We start from the raw sequence: 15,166 nt of genomic DNA, 5'->3' as shown, positions 1-15,166 counted from the left end.
TTTGTGGACAAACGTTGACGCATATCAACATATCAAAAAGGTTGGCTTGCTCTTCCTAAAATTTCGGACCCACTGCTCCTCGTTAAAGCCTATATTTAAACACAATATGCTTCCACCAGTCCTGAGATTTCTCTCGCACACAATAACTGAGCGCATGCGGCCATGCGCAGGCAGCAATGATGGCACTTTTCGTCGTCCTCCTCCTCAAAATCATGGTAATGTTTGGAAAACTTCGCATAAATTGCAGATTTAGCATCAAGCATGTTTCACGTTCGTCCATCTGTAAAAAAGAGAATTTAACCCTTTAAGCTAGGGTGACCAAACGTCCTGTTTTCCCAGGACATGTCCTGTTTTCACGTCTTGTCGTGGCTGTTTTTTATAAAGTGATGAAAATGTCCTGGTTTTAATTATTTTTCATTGGGCCATTTAAAAAGAAAAACATGAAAAAGAGGAAGAAGAAACCTAAATATATAAACAACTTTTGTTAGTTAGGTTTTTGTTAAGTTTGTGAGAGCTATTTTGGTTCAATTTGGAGGTAGGCTATTTTTTATTTTTATTTATTTATTTATTTATTTATTTCTAATACAGAAGAGACATTATTTCTATCATTATTTTTGAAACCTGTCATAATAAAACATGTTGAGTAGAGTATAACCTCTGAGAAGCCTATCTGAATTTGGTCTTTGGTTATAGATAGTATTTTGTAATGTAACCATTTATCCGGAGGCATACCCTATTAAATTATTGAAATTAAGGCATCTTTGAGTAAACTTCGAGTATCATTTGAGTATCTCATTGCCGGGCCGATTGTCCTGGTTTTTGATAATCAAAATATGGTCACCCTTTAAGCAAGCGCGATGTTTTTAGATATGGCTATATGGCAAGTGTAAACACATGACTCGGATAAAGTTGAAAGAACGTGTAAACGGACGGTAAAAAAAAAAAAAAATCGGAGAAATGTAACAAATTAGAATTGGGCATCAAGACCTGCAGAGTAATCGAGGCCTTTTTTTTCAGAATAATAACAATTTAACTTTTTTATTTAATCTAATTATAGGCATATAATTTTTACCACTCTCCACGCCTCCCATGGCATGCTCTGGCTCCCCACTTTGGTTAGATATGTTGTTCATTTAATTATTTCATGTTGGTACAGTTCTTCTATCATTCTGAATAAATAAAAAAAAAAACAGTTAAATAATTTTGTATCGTTTTCCTGCTGTTTTTGTTTAGCAGCTGTCAGATTCAGTGCTGCTGTTATTTCATGTCGATAAAGTTCTTCTGTCATTCTAACTTTATAAGAAACAGTTAAATAATTTTGGACAGTTCCCTGCCCGTAACTGGAGAGAGAAACAGAGACCCTCCAAAGATATAATTCCGTTTCAGTCTTTTTGTGTATTAAACATTCAAAAGAGATAAATCAAGTTATAGGCTTACTGAGTCGCTGTCCACAGTGCCGCAGAAAAGCGCTGAAACGGATATGAAGGGGATTTTTTTTTTTTTTTTTTTTGCCTTACGGACGGGCCCATCCAGTTTTCTGAAGGCCCACCTACAATCAAAATCCTGGCGCCGCTAGTGGTATGGACTACAAATTTACATTAAATCTCAAATTATTTGTAACAATAACTTTGTAGTAATAAAAAAAGTATATATATATTAGGCCTGTCAAACAATTAATTGCGATTAATCGCATCCAAAATAAAAGTTTATATTTATAACATATGTGGGCACACTGTGTATAATTATTATATATATTTATTAGGGCTGTGCAAAAATTAATTGCGATTAATCGCATCCAAAATAAAAGTCTGTGTTTACATAGTATATTTGTGTGTGCTGTATATAATTATTTTGTATATATAAATACACACACAGGTATGTATATATTTAAAGAAAATGTGTTATTCATATATAAAATATTTATATTTATATAATATAGATTATGTATTTATATATATATACACAGAATTTAAGCGCAAATAATTCATAAATCTATACATGCTTGCATAGGTATTTATACATACAAAATAATTATACACAGCACACACACATATATTATGTAAACACAGACTTTTATTTTGGATGCGATTAATCGCAATTAATTTTTGCACAGCCCTAATATATATATATATATATATAAATGCACCCACATGCTTGTATATATTTAAGAAATATTTTCATATACTGTATATAGATTTATATATTTACATTATATTATATATATATATATAACTATAATATATATATAACTATATTTTTTTTCTTAAATATACATGCATGTGTGTATATATATATATATATATATATATATACAAAATAATTATGCGCTGTGCACAGTGCAATAATTATGCACAGTGATTTATATATATATATATATATATATATAATCATTTTATTTTCACATTTTTATGAAAATTGACTGCATGCATTCATCCAGTCATAAGCCTTATTGGTGATTTAAAAATGTAAATATATACATAATATATTATTATTATTTAAATTTTTAAATCACTAAAAAGCATATAATTGGATGGATAGGGAAAAAATGTAAAAATAAAATGATATATATATATATATATAACTATATATGCTAACTTTTTTTTAAATAAAAGTTTTAAGTAAAAGTAGTCCAAAAAAGCATACGATTTAATTAAATAGGAATAAGAAGTAGTACCTTAATTTAGTTTTAGAAAACGAAACAAAATAAATTACATAAAAAAGCATACATTTCAATAATAATTAAATTGCTTCATTTTATAATTTTTTTTTCCTGCAAATTGACTATATCCATCCAATCATGTGCTTTTTTGGTCATTTACAATTAATAATATAATATAATATAATATAATATAATGAAGACATCCACACGCACTCTGTCTCTTTCTCTCTTTCTCTCTCTCTCTCACACACACACACACACGCACTCAAACACACATACATAGCTCATTAGAAATGATACATATATATATAAAACACTGCAAAATTAGTGTATGAATGCACTGGTGAATCAGTAGACCATAATCACACACATTAAGGAATTATGTTTTTATTCATTTTATTACAAGAAAATTCCACAATGCTATTTTTATATAATGATCAAGGATTTTATTATTGTAGTCTCTCTCATTAGGTTCTTATCATTACAGAAAATGTTATTATACAGATTTGTTCAATGTCTCCTCATTGCTTGGTCATATTCCGCAGGAGTGCTGGTCACATTTATCTGTACAATTCAATTGTTCTTTTTTTTACTGTACATTTTTGTGTAGTTGATTAAAAAGGCAGTCAGCACTTAAATAAGCTGTTGTTGTTGTTGTTTTTTTCTCCTCTTTTTAAAGTATATTCAAATAAAATGTTCGCCTGTGACTCCACCCCCTGGGGGAGGGGGGCGGGGCTACACCAGGTCATGTGATTATAAGGAAGCTTCAGGGATTGGGTGACCAGGCCCGTGTTCCCCCGGGCACGACCGTCGTGCACCCACGCGTTTGGCACTGCGCACACAAACAAGACTCACGAGATAAACGACAAGCAAAGCTCTTTGTGATGTCATAATGATGCCTACTAATGGGAGGAAAAGTAAAAGTGTCACGTCAATGACACGTAAGACAAAAAGTGCCACCCTCCAGAGTCCGGATTTCAAGTTGTCGCGTTCTTCCCCATGTCCGAAAAAAAACCAAAGCAGTCATTTTTCATTGTTAAAACGGGGAAATAATATTCTCTCTTTTCTTTTTTGTTTTTATCTCCGGGCAGGCACCTACAGTTTTCTATTAAAATGCTACAGCTATAAGATCTAGCATTGAACACACAAAGCAACCGCAATGAAAAGAATAAAGTTGCCTTAATATAATAATAATAATAATAATGACAAGAAAAATGCAATAATAATAATAATAATACAGAATAAATCTCTTTTTATAATTAGATTTTATAATTTAAAAGTTATATTTTTTCTTTCTTTGAAATAATAGATTTTTTTTTTTCTCATATGTATCTAGTTTTGTGATCAAGATGTTGACTATACTTCAGCGTTATCCAAATCAATAAAAACTAGCTGTGCCGTTGCATATTACAGTCAATGATATGTGAACATGCACCGTGAACCACCCGTCACTCTGTGTCCTTCCGCCCGCCGCTGTCATCATAGACGGCCGATGACCATCACGTCCACCACCTCGCCCTTGTGCAGCTCCACGTATTGCTCGGTTTTGGGAGGTAGCATCAGGAGTCCGTTAGCGCTGCGCATGCTCATGAGTCGGCTGCTAACCTGGTTCCCTGGACAAAGACAGAGAGAGAGAAAGTTCTGCCACTTGAACTCTAGGGGTCCTATTTTAACCATCATGGTCTCATGGTCTAAAGCACAGGGCGCAAGTGCCCTTATAGGGTGTGTCCGAATCCACTTTTGCTAGTTTTGCAACAACAGGAAAAATGGTTGGCGCATGGTCTAAAAGTGTTGTCCCTATTCTCTCAATGAGTAATGGGTGTGTTTGGGGCGTAACGTGAAATAAACCAATCAGAGTCTCATCTCCCATTCCCTTTAACTCTTTCCCCGCCAGCGTTTTAAAAAAAAGTTGCCAGCCACCGCCAGGGTTTTTGACGATTTTCGCTAAATTTTAATGCCCCGCTGAATATTTTCTTCCATGAATATATTAAGATGATATATATAAAAATAAAGATATGAGCCTCTGCTTTTAGGCAAAAAAAACGTTTTTATTTTATCTTCATTTGTTCTTTTTTTATTGCCTCTTGAACAGAGGTAGGTTTTGTCAAAAACACAACATTTTGGACAAAAAGGTATTTTTATCAAACAAGTGCATTTAAAAGCAGAATACATTTAGATGTTGTTTCCTTCATATATAAAACTTTCCAAAATAAATTAAAAACATAAATAAATGTAAAATATATCAAATTTCCCAGGATGTAAGGGAAATGTAACTTTTGCAATAAAACTTCTGCCTCTGCCTCTCTGTGTTCTACCTGTGAATAATGAATAATTGGAATTACAATAAACAGGCCTAGACACACACACACACACACACACACACAGACACACACATATTACAATGTGGTAAATGTGCACAAAGAGAGAAATAATTTGACAATTACACCTTCATATTTAGACAGCCACACATAAATGCCTGCACACACACATACATATTATAGTGTCATAATATTATACGATCTCTGCGGCACGTCCATGGCTAGAACTTTCTGTGACAACATGTGCATCTCTCTCACTCACTACTTCGTCCCGATCAGATTCAGAATTATCAAATAAAGAGTGATCGGACTCCGAGTCCATTCACCTCCAGTACTTCAGCCATATACCTCTGCATTGTCTGTCTGATACATTCTCACTACTCCACTGTTTGAGACGATTGCGATCTGTTTCTCTGATCAAAGAGTTGCGCACTCATTCAGGACATGCGCGCGGGTCTTCCTTACCGTATACCACCTAAAACACGGATACCCGGAAAATTCCGTGTTTGGCGCAGATGCGTTTTTTCATTAAACCCGGAAAATTCCGTGTTTGGCGGGGAAAGAGTTAAAAGCCAGTTGCGCTTTCCAAAGAACCTTTCAGTGATCAGTTCATAAAAGAACCATTTTTTTCTTAGTGTAAAGATAATTGTAATAATCTAAAGTACCTTATTTTTGTAATGAAAGGGTTAAAGGTTCTTCATGGAACCATCAATGCCAAAGAACAACATTATTAACTGTGTTTACGACGGAAGCTGAAGCTTAAGAGATAGGGCTGGGTAATAAACATCGATTTCTCGATATTAATCGATTCTCATTTTTACGAACCAATATCGATTCTTAAATCTCAAGAATCGATTAGTCATCCTGTTTCATTTGAATGAATGGATCATTGTATCGCGGCTGTGCGCATCCAAAAAAATCGCAATAATATTTGTCCTTTGTTACTATTGATATGAAACAAAGTCTCAATTTTCAAATTACGTCCATTTTCTTTAGAAATTCAAAATCATAAATAGCGTTTTGGCGCTGTGACGTGAGATCGCTCTGGAGAAGCAGCAGCGCTGATCTCACTTCCGGGTTAATAATACCAGTCACAGCGCCAAATAAACATGAATGAGCATCTGAAAGTGTGTTAAAGATAGAGGACAACTTATTGAAATCCGTATCATGTCACATTGATTCGCTCAATCAGCGTTTCAACCGTGGAAAGACGTCAGTTAAACAGCTTGTAATCAATGTCATCGTCATATTTACCTCAGAAAACCCACATAAACTCGTTAGTCAGCTAGAAAAAATAACTCTAGAGAGGATCATTTCGCTAAAATATATACACCATATTACATATGCATTATAATTAGGGATGCACCGATCCACATTTTTTCACTTCCGATCCGATCCCGATACCCGACTTTGGATATCGGCCGATACCGATACTTTTCCGATACCAGAGCTGTGTTTGCTTTAATATTATTTATCATTATTGTTGATTTTATATGATGTTGAAATAAACTCCTCTCTACAGGCTAGGATGATATGTGCGTATGTATGTCAGTATATATATATTAAACAATAGATAGACAATTAAACAAAGATACACATTATACAGGCCTACACAGTGCTTTAATTTCAGGAAGGTCTACTAACATTATTCAGGTATGGTCTAAAAAGAATTATAATAAAGTAATCAAAAGTAAAATAGCACTGCAAAGCTTACCATAGATAGATTTATGCTTATTAGAGCTGAAGTAATTCATTCAAGAGCTGTGAGTGATTTTCTCTTTGCCTTTTTTTGTTGTTTGACTCTCAGTAATGTCGCAATCGTCACATTTATACTGCTGCCCCTTTAAGAACGAGTTCAGATTTCATATCTACTGATGCAGCATATTTTCTCCCAACTACTTCCATAACTACGTTCATTTTAGACATAAACGGTTTAAGTGTTAATATCCAAGCCGGTCGGTTTGACATTTTTCTTGTGCAGGCTACATTTGATCGTTTAGACGCGCATATGAAGCCCAGAGTATAATTTGCTTGTCTTGTTGAGGTCTGTTTCGGAGCGCGCGCGCGCATTGGGAACAGCATTTCTTGCGCAAATTTTGTGCTTTTAAGCTCTCTTTATTATTAAAAGTGTCCCGCAATTTACCAACAGCAGAGCCTGCATTTTACAACAATCACAGATCGTGCTGATTCTGTCTTAAAGTTTTAGTATTAAGGAGAAATGACAGCGCACCGCCGCGATGGGAAGAAAGTTGGCTAGACAGAATGCGGCTATTGTTTTTAATGTTTTTTTTACCTCAATATATTCTTTAATCTTTGGAAATCAGACTAATATCATAGATATAACCAGGCTACGTTTCCTCTGTCGTCACTCATTAAGCAGGGCTGTCGTGTTGTGCGTGCTGTGGGACTGCGTGAGAGATCTCTCTCTTTCTCTTCTGGACTGCGAATTGCAAACATGCATCACAGACAAATAGTTTAATTAATACGGCTTTGCAAACATTTCATTTTGCGGTCTTGCTCTGCTGCGGTGTTTCCAGTGTGAAGTATTTCCACCATAGGATTTCCACACAGCGAACATGTTGGTAGCTCAATCCTATCCTGCTAGCTGGCTGCAAACTGCGGAATGGATTTCCTGAGTGGGGGTCTGTGTGTCTCATTGAGCCCTATTTTTTACAGTCTATGATTGAGCTGCACCTCCGTTCAGAATATCCATTCCACAGTTTGCAGCCAGCTATCAGACTAGCAGGCCCGGGGAATCCCTTTTGGAGTCATTTCAGCAGACAACGTTAAAGCGCAGACATGGATCATAAATATCGGATTTCTCCGCAGGTTGGATCGGAAAAATCCGATACGTGAATTACGCTGGTATCGGTCCCGATACCGATACTGGATCGGATCGGCCCCATCCCTAATTATAATCTTAATGTTCTTCAATATTTAATGCATATTTGAATAAATCTGGCAAGTTTGTATGACAGCCACCATTTAAATGTTTATATTTCATATATAATCTTCTTATTATAAAAATAAATAAAAGTGTAATTTAAGTGTTTGTATAGCTACTAAACAGTTCATTATTACCTTCATATTAGGCTAATGAAGCCTATAGGCTACAACTAGACTCCCATAGTTTAGAAAATTTGCCATTTATTGCAACTGATATCCAAAAATAATCAATATTGAATCGAATCGAATTGCAAGCTTGTGAAATTTGTGTCAATACCCAGCCCTAATAAGAGATGTTACGTATTGTTGCAAAATGGTCGTTCAGCCACGTTGTTTAATGACGTCACGCAGGTGGTGGAGTAATAACTACTTTTAATGAATCTGTTTGAGATCGAATTAATGCTAGATGCTTTGCTATAAATGACGGACAAGGCATCTGAGAAATATTTCTGAAATTTTTCTCAGACCACACAACCACGTTTTCGGGAAACACCGGCTCGTTGAACTAGGTTGACAACGACGCAAATTGCGACCATAGTTGGTTAACAAAGCTTTCAGGACACGCTCCCCTGGACGAATCCAAATAGTTCTCAGAGTCAAATAAGAGAGTATAAGGAGATATCATACAACGCAGGTCAGTAAATCTGTTCGGGCAGAGGACAGATCATAGATGTGTTACAAGTCAAGTCTCAAGTCTCATTTATTTATATAGCAATTTCAACTATCTCCAGACAAGAAAAACATACAAAAAAGTAAAAAGAAAAACACAATATATAATAACAAAGTCAAGAAATGAAAACAGACAGAATACAAATGAGTTACCTGTGCTCTGTGCCCATGGCAGAGGTTCCTGATGGTGCCACGTCAGAATACAGCGGTGATACTCAGGACGTGGATCCAGCTTCACATCACATGACAACTGCAAACAAATCAAGCACATTTGAGGTTTTTTTAAATGTATTTATTCGTATTAGGGCTGTCAATAGATTATTGAAAGTTTAGGGTCTTTAACGTTTTTAAAAGAACTTAATACTTAATTTCAGTAAGAATGCATTAAATCAATAAGACATTTATAATATTATAAAAGCTCTTTTGAGCTTTCTATTGATCCAATTTTGTTTTTCAGTTTCCACAGAATTATGAAGCAGCACAACTGTTTATCATTGGGTAATAATCAGAAATGTTTCTTGAGCAGCAAACCATCATATTAGAATGATTTCTGAAGGATCATGTGACACTGAAGACTGACGCTAATTCAGTAATATATAACAGCTAGACAACAACAGCAGCATAAATTAAAGCTACACTGTGTGATTTTTACCCCCATCTAGTGGTGTAAAGATATATGACCATCCACTCCAGTGAATATTAGTTTCTTTCTTTTTTATTCAACTTTTACAAAAGCTTATGACATTTTACAACAAAAGACAAACACATAACAGATCTTACATTGTACAGAGTAAAACATTAAATTCTACAAACTATTTTTTTCAAAATTTGAGATGTTTTTATGCACTTCTTATTTCTAGTAGTTGAAATCAATGAGTCATGGAATATTTTAACATCTTTACAAAAGAAATTAAAAGATGGTTTTATAGACATTACTTTGGCTTTATGAATATGAAATTTCCCAAGAAGAATTATTAACTTTAAAGTGTTTTCAATTATGTCTGAGCCAGTATTACAATCTAAAAAGACAATCATTGCCCCATCTATTCTGACTATTTTGTAGAATGTATCAAAAAACATCATAGAAACTTGCTTCCAGAAGTCTTCAGAATATTTACAATTACAAAATAAATGTAATAGAGTTTCAGAGCCAATATTACAAAAACAACATAATGGAGAGAAGTCTTTTTTAAACTTATTAAGAAAAGCATTACAGGGATGTGAATATTAGTTTCTGTTCCTCTCAATTCAGATTTCGTTTTAACTCCTACGGTGACCAATGTAGTCCAAGATTAACATGGCTTCCAGTTCGACCTCGTCCATGAGTGTTAACTCAAACGTAAACGCGAAAGGCGAAGCTTGAATTAACGGGTATGTCCCTCTTTGGCTAATGTACTTTCAAGATGGAGGGGCAACATGGCGAACCCCTTACCCGTATGGATTTTCAATGGCATATTATACACTCACGAGAATACTTTATTATTTGAACGAAGTAAATATACATTAATGAGCACATATATTAAGTGTTTTTAGCTTAGAATAAACTAAGAGAGTTACACAGTGTAGCTTTAAGCCAGACATTTTTTTGAATAATAGTTACCACATATTTTTTTTTAAGCTGCAATGCATGCTGGGTACTGGCACAACATTGTTTAACGTTCACCGTGTTTGTTTAGATAACTCAATTTGGAAAGTTGGGACAACTATGGTAAAGTTTTGGACAAATGCTTTTTTTGTATGCATTTTACAGTCTGTTATTATCACTTGTAAAGTCAAAGGTGGTCTTACCCGGGCTTTTATTATGGTGGGCCGCGGGTCTAAGATTCCCTGCATCTTCCTCAAGGCAGGAATGACGAAGAGGTTACATGTTACGACCGCTGACACGGGATTACCTGAGAAGCACGAGAGACGGCACTCATTAAATAAAAAAAAAAAAAAAATAGTGAAATCTGTAAATAAATTAAATTACATGACTAGTATGTGTTTTGAAAAATACACCAATAAACTCTCTCACCGTCCCTACCTGGCAGAGCAAAGATAAGTTTTCGAGACCCGTCCATATCAAGAGTGGCAAATGTTGTGGGGAGACTAACGGAAGACAAACCAGAGCTCAAAACCCGCGTGGACTGATTCTCATAGTCACTCAATATCAGGGTGTTTTCACACGGGGTTTATTTACAAGTTTATACTGAACCAAGACACGGTCTAATACGGTTCGCTTTAAGTCTGTGGTGAAATGGGGTCACCTATACGTGTGCATTGTGAATACAAAATTTACATTATTTTCACTTAAATTAAACAAACATACAAGCATTTTTGCTCATTGCAGGTAACCATAATGGCACACCTATTTTTGGTATCATAAACTGCATATACAGGCCTTTCTGAGCGTTATGCAAAAACGCACGATCCATATTTTGTATTTACAAAATATATTACTTAAAAAAAATACATTTCTATCAATTATTATTTCTATTATTTACTAAAATTAAAAAAAACTAAAATTTACTAAAATTAAAATTATTTATTCTATTTCTATACTAAAAAAAACATTAAAATTAAAAATAAAACAAAACTGGCTAATCTTTGTATTTTCTAATATATTTTGATCCAGTAATACAATTATTTTTTGATTAATTTCTATTAATTCTATTCTTTTCTAAACAAATATAATACAATTAGGGCTCTTAAATGATTAATCGCAATTAACGCCATCCAAAATAAAAGTTTGTGTTTACATAATATACTATATGTGGGTGCACTGTGTATAATTATTTTGTATATATAAATAGACACACATGCTTGTAGGTATTTAAGAAATATTTTCATGTATATAGATTTATATGATATGTAAATATAAATATTTTATATATAAATAATATTTTTTTCTTAAATATATATGCATGTGTGTGTATTTATATATATATATATATATATATATATATATATATATATATACAAAATAATTATACACAGTGCACCCACATATATTATTTAAACACAAACTTTTATTTTGGATGCGATTAATCGCGACTAATCGTTTGACAGCCCTAAATATAAAATAAAATAACAATATAATAAAATAAAAGTAATAAAAATATAAATATTTTATATATAAATAATCTTTTTTTCTTAAATATACATGCATGTGTGTGTATTTATATATATATATATATACAAAATAATTATACACAGTGCACCCACAAATATTATGTAAACACAAACTTTTATTTTGGATGCGATTAATCGCGATTAATCGTTTGACAGCCCTAAATATAAAATAAAATAACAATATAATAAAAGTAATAAAAATATAAATATTTTATATATAAATAATCTTTTTTTCTTAAATATTCATGCATGTGTGTGTATTTATATATATATACAAAATAATTATACACAGTGCACCCACATATATTATGTAAACACAAACTTTTATTTTGGATGCGATTAATCGCGATTAATCGTTTGACAGCCCTAAATAAAATAAAATAAAAATATAATAAAATAAAAGTCTACCTGATTCAACTTCCATCCAGTTAAAGTGTTTGTTTCATCAAACGAGGATTTAAGTGTGAAAACACCCTGGATCTGCATCACTTGTACAATCTCTACGCAGAAGTCACACGCTTCTTCAAAGACTCACCCTGGTTTCATGAAGACACGTCCAAAGTGTATCTGAGCATGAAGATCGATGTCAAGTACCTGTTTCAGGTAATCCTGCGAAAACATCCATTTCAAATGATCTTAATGATGCAGTGCACTTGAACTGTGTGACAAATTCAGTTTTCTGATTGTAGAAACACAGTATTCTCTCATCTAATGTGAGTGTACATCATTTTAAACAGATCAGTAATTATGTAAAGTACAAGGCACCTCACTTCTTTAGGTGTAAAACTCTTTGATGTGAAAATCTCAGTGAGATACATCTCATCTGAAGGGGTCAGCGGGTCTTACTACCATCCAGCCACTAGATGTCAGTATAAAGCAGTGATTACTAAATCAAACTCAAAGTCTGCACATCATCGTGGGACGACGTGTTATGCATCTTCCTAAAATTGCAGTTTTTCCTTTAACAAGGACATTCCTGCATTTGGAACATCATCAAACCAAATATTACACAAACACCATTCAGCTGTTGATTTTGTCTTTACAAAGCAACCAACAAAATAGAAAGCATGTGAACGTCTTGTACCTTCTCCCCCATAGACACGCCCCCTGAGGTGATGATGACGTCGGCACGACTGATTCCCTCATTCAGAGCATTCAACAGGTCATCAGGGCTGTGGGACACCAAGGTAACAGTTACCATTGCAAATGACACGTCAAATACCAAAACAAAAAATATATAGGCAGTACTTTAAGAAAAACGGAGAGTTTTTTAGTGATTGTTGCACGCAAAAAATCCTTGATTATGCCGACTGTTGCAGGCATAAAAAATGCGATGCAATATGCGGGATATTTATGCAATTTTATCCAATGAAATTGTGGGAACTTGATGAGGTAATTTCCACTGAAACAGGAAGACAGGGCGGGACATATCGAGCAGCTCCTCCCCTTTTTTTAAATAGCCAATAGCGTTTCGTTTATATCACATCTCATCCAGTAAAGCCGCAGTTTCCTCCTAATCTCAAACCGTTTCTCCTCCATATCACTTAAAATACAGCAATCTGTGCAGAATTCAAACGTGATCACATGATCTGTCTATCGTGTCTCTGAACCGGAGCTGTGGTGGTTCGAGTGACACTAACATGAAACCAGACTTCATTTGCCCCAATAGAAAACATTTTTACACTGTCTGAATTATATATATAGTGCACTACGTGCCGTTCACCATGTAGAAAACAGTAAATGTGTGAACAAATGACTGATTTCAGCTGCAGATTCAGCATCTATTTATAATGTAGGGGGCGGAGCTTCAGATTCTAGAAAGTATATGATTGGATGAAAAGCTGAAGTGTGGACTGATGTCATCAAAATCATTGATGTATTCTTGTGGAAGTGACAGACTGTACATTTTTAATGCTTATATCTTCTAAATGTGAATTTTGTCATTGTTTTGGAGCACACTAGCTTATAGATAAAAAACTAAACCTTTGATTTCATGGGGACTTTAAAGTTTATGTGGAAGATGTTTTCATTTTTCTTATTGGACGGTAATTTTGATTTAATTATTATAATAATTTAATTAATTTTGATTGAATAATTTTTATTTAATTATTATAGTAATTTTTATATTAATTATTATATTATAAAATTAATTAATTAATATAATAATTTTTTATAAAATTATTATATTGATTAATTATTATATTAGTGCAATAATTTTGATGTAATTATTATATTAATTATTAAAGTCATGGTTGAAAAAAAAAAGCTGTTCAAACAATTTAAAACTGACATCAAAATGTATTTGGAAAATTAATTTTTCTATCCACCCCTGACACGTCTGGTTATATGTACTCAATCTTTTTATTAATCAAGAAATGATTGGTGAATTCAATTCAGTTTCTATGTAGTGTGTATGATGGGGTGAAAGACGCTCACTTGTCTCCCACGATGCCCAGGTTGATGGTGGGGTATCCGTGCTCCTGAATGGTGGCCAGCAGCGTGGAGCGATTAGAGTCTCGGATCTTACCGGGGTGTAAATCGTCCTCGGGGTTCAGCAGCTGAAAAGACAGTTCACTGCTTAGTGAGTAAGCAACAAAGGCATGATGCGTCCACACCAGCAGACGATGTCATGTATTATAAGTGTGCGCTGCAGTTTGGTCATCTGCCACTTTAAACTCTTTAAAGCAGGATGGCTTCTGATTGGCTGTGTCCGATATCGCTTCCTATACCCTTTAATGGAAACAACCATTTGTATTGGTGTCTGTAACAATAGTGGACATTATCAAGTGCCCTCATTCAATCCCACAATGCAAACTACCCAAAAGCGGCAGCCCTTCCTTCGCACTCAGTGTCCGAATTCACTCACTCGTTTTCATTTGCTCTTTCTAGTGGTCTAATGTAGGGAATATTGAATGAGGGCATAGAGTAACTATTGTTTTTATCGTTCATCAGCTGGAAAAAAATGTGGAAAAATTGATTCCAAAGAAAACAAGTTGGCTTTATTACGTCCTACTGTTTTGATCCTTGGTTTTCAACCGCTTAGGTTTATTTTTAATTAATTAAATGCATTTTAATAGTTCTGACTATATATTATCAAAAGGATAATGATGGTTAATTGGCCGTTTGATCTCATTGCTGACTAGAAGAAACAGTGGAGATGTAAAGAGCAGTGTGTGTGTGTCCTGTCACCTCGTTCCCAGTAGACATCACAGCCACGACGGGAAACTTCTGCACTTCCACCTCCGTGACGCCCACCGTGGCCAGCAGCCCGATCTCAGACGGGCCCATGTGAGTGCCTTTGGACAGCACGCATTCGCCACGCTTGATGTCATGACCGATGGGCCTGCAGAAGACGACACACTCACTCAGACACACGTGAGACGCACACACACACAGTCACGCTGAGAAACGCTCACCTGATGTCTTGACCTGGACGAGCTTGAACCAGAATGCGCACCTCCAG

At 34.5% G+C, this 15,166-nt stretch overlaps 1 protein-coding gene across 8 annotated transcripts in view; it reads right to left on the bottom strand.

Annotated features, from left to right (window-relative positions):
* Positions 1-3,030: 3,030 nt before the first annotated feature.
* Positions 3,031-15,166, bottom strand: part of gphnb (gephyrin b) — an 88,965-nt gene continuing 76,829 nt past the window's right edge. For 6 of the 8 annotated variants that reach the window (XM_039690230.2, XM_039690233.2, XM_039690232.2 and 3 more), the window contains 9 exons: positions 15,120-15,166; positions 14,893-15,046; positions 14,140-14,261; positions 12,788-12,875; positions 12,239-12,312; positions 10,607-10,680; positions 10,381-10,484; positions 8,746-8,842; positions 3,031-4,272 (listed from right to left, as the gene is read on the bottom strand). The exon at positions 15,120-15,166 is cut by the window's right edge and continues 12 nt beyond it. In XM_039690230.2, coding sequence (XP_039546164.1) covers positions 4,139-4,272; positions 8,746-8,842; positions 10,381-10,484; positions 10,607-10,680; positions 12,239-12,312; positions 12,788-12,875; positions 14,140-14,261; positions 14,893-15,046; positions 15,120-15,166 — 894 coding nt within the window. In that variant the 3' untranslated portion in view covers positions 3,031-4,138. The remainder of the gene's footprint in view (positions 4,273-8,745; positions 8,843-10,380; positions 10,485-10,606; positions 10,681-12,238; positions 12,313-12,787; positions 12,876-14,139; positions 14,262-14,892; positions 15,047-15,119) is intronic. The other 2 variants (XM_039690231.2, XM_039690235.2) reach the window with 1 other exon arrangement.

This window comes from Pimephales promelas, chromosome 13 (genome assembly GCF_988280905.1).
Source record: "Pimephales promelas chromosome 13, fPimPro1.hap1.1, whole genome shotgun sequence".
NCBI lineage: Eukaryota > Metazoa > Chordata > Actinopteri > Cypriniformes > Leuciscidae > Pimephales > Pimephales promelas.
This window is presented reverse-complemented; position numbering and strand designations above follow the sequence as displayed.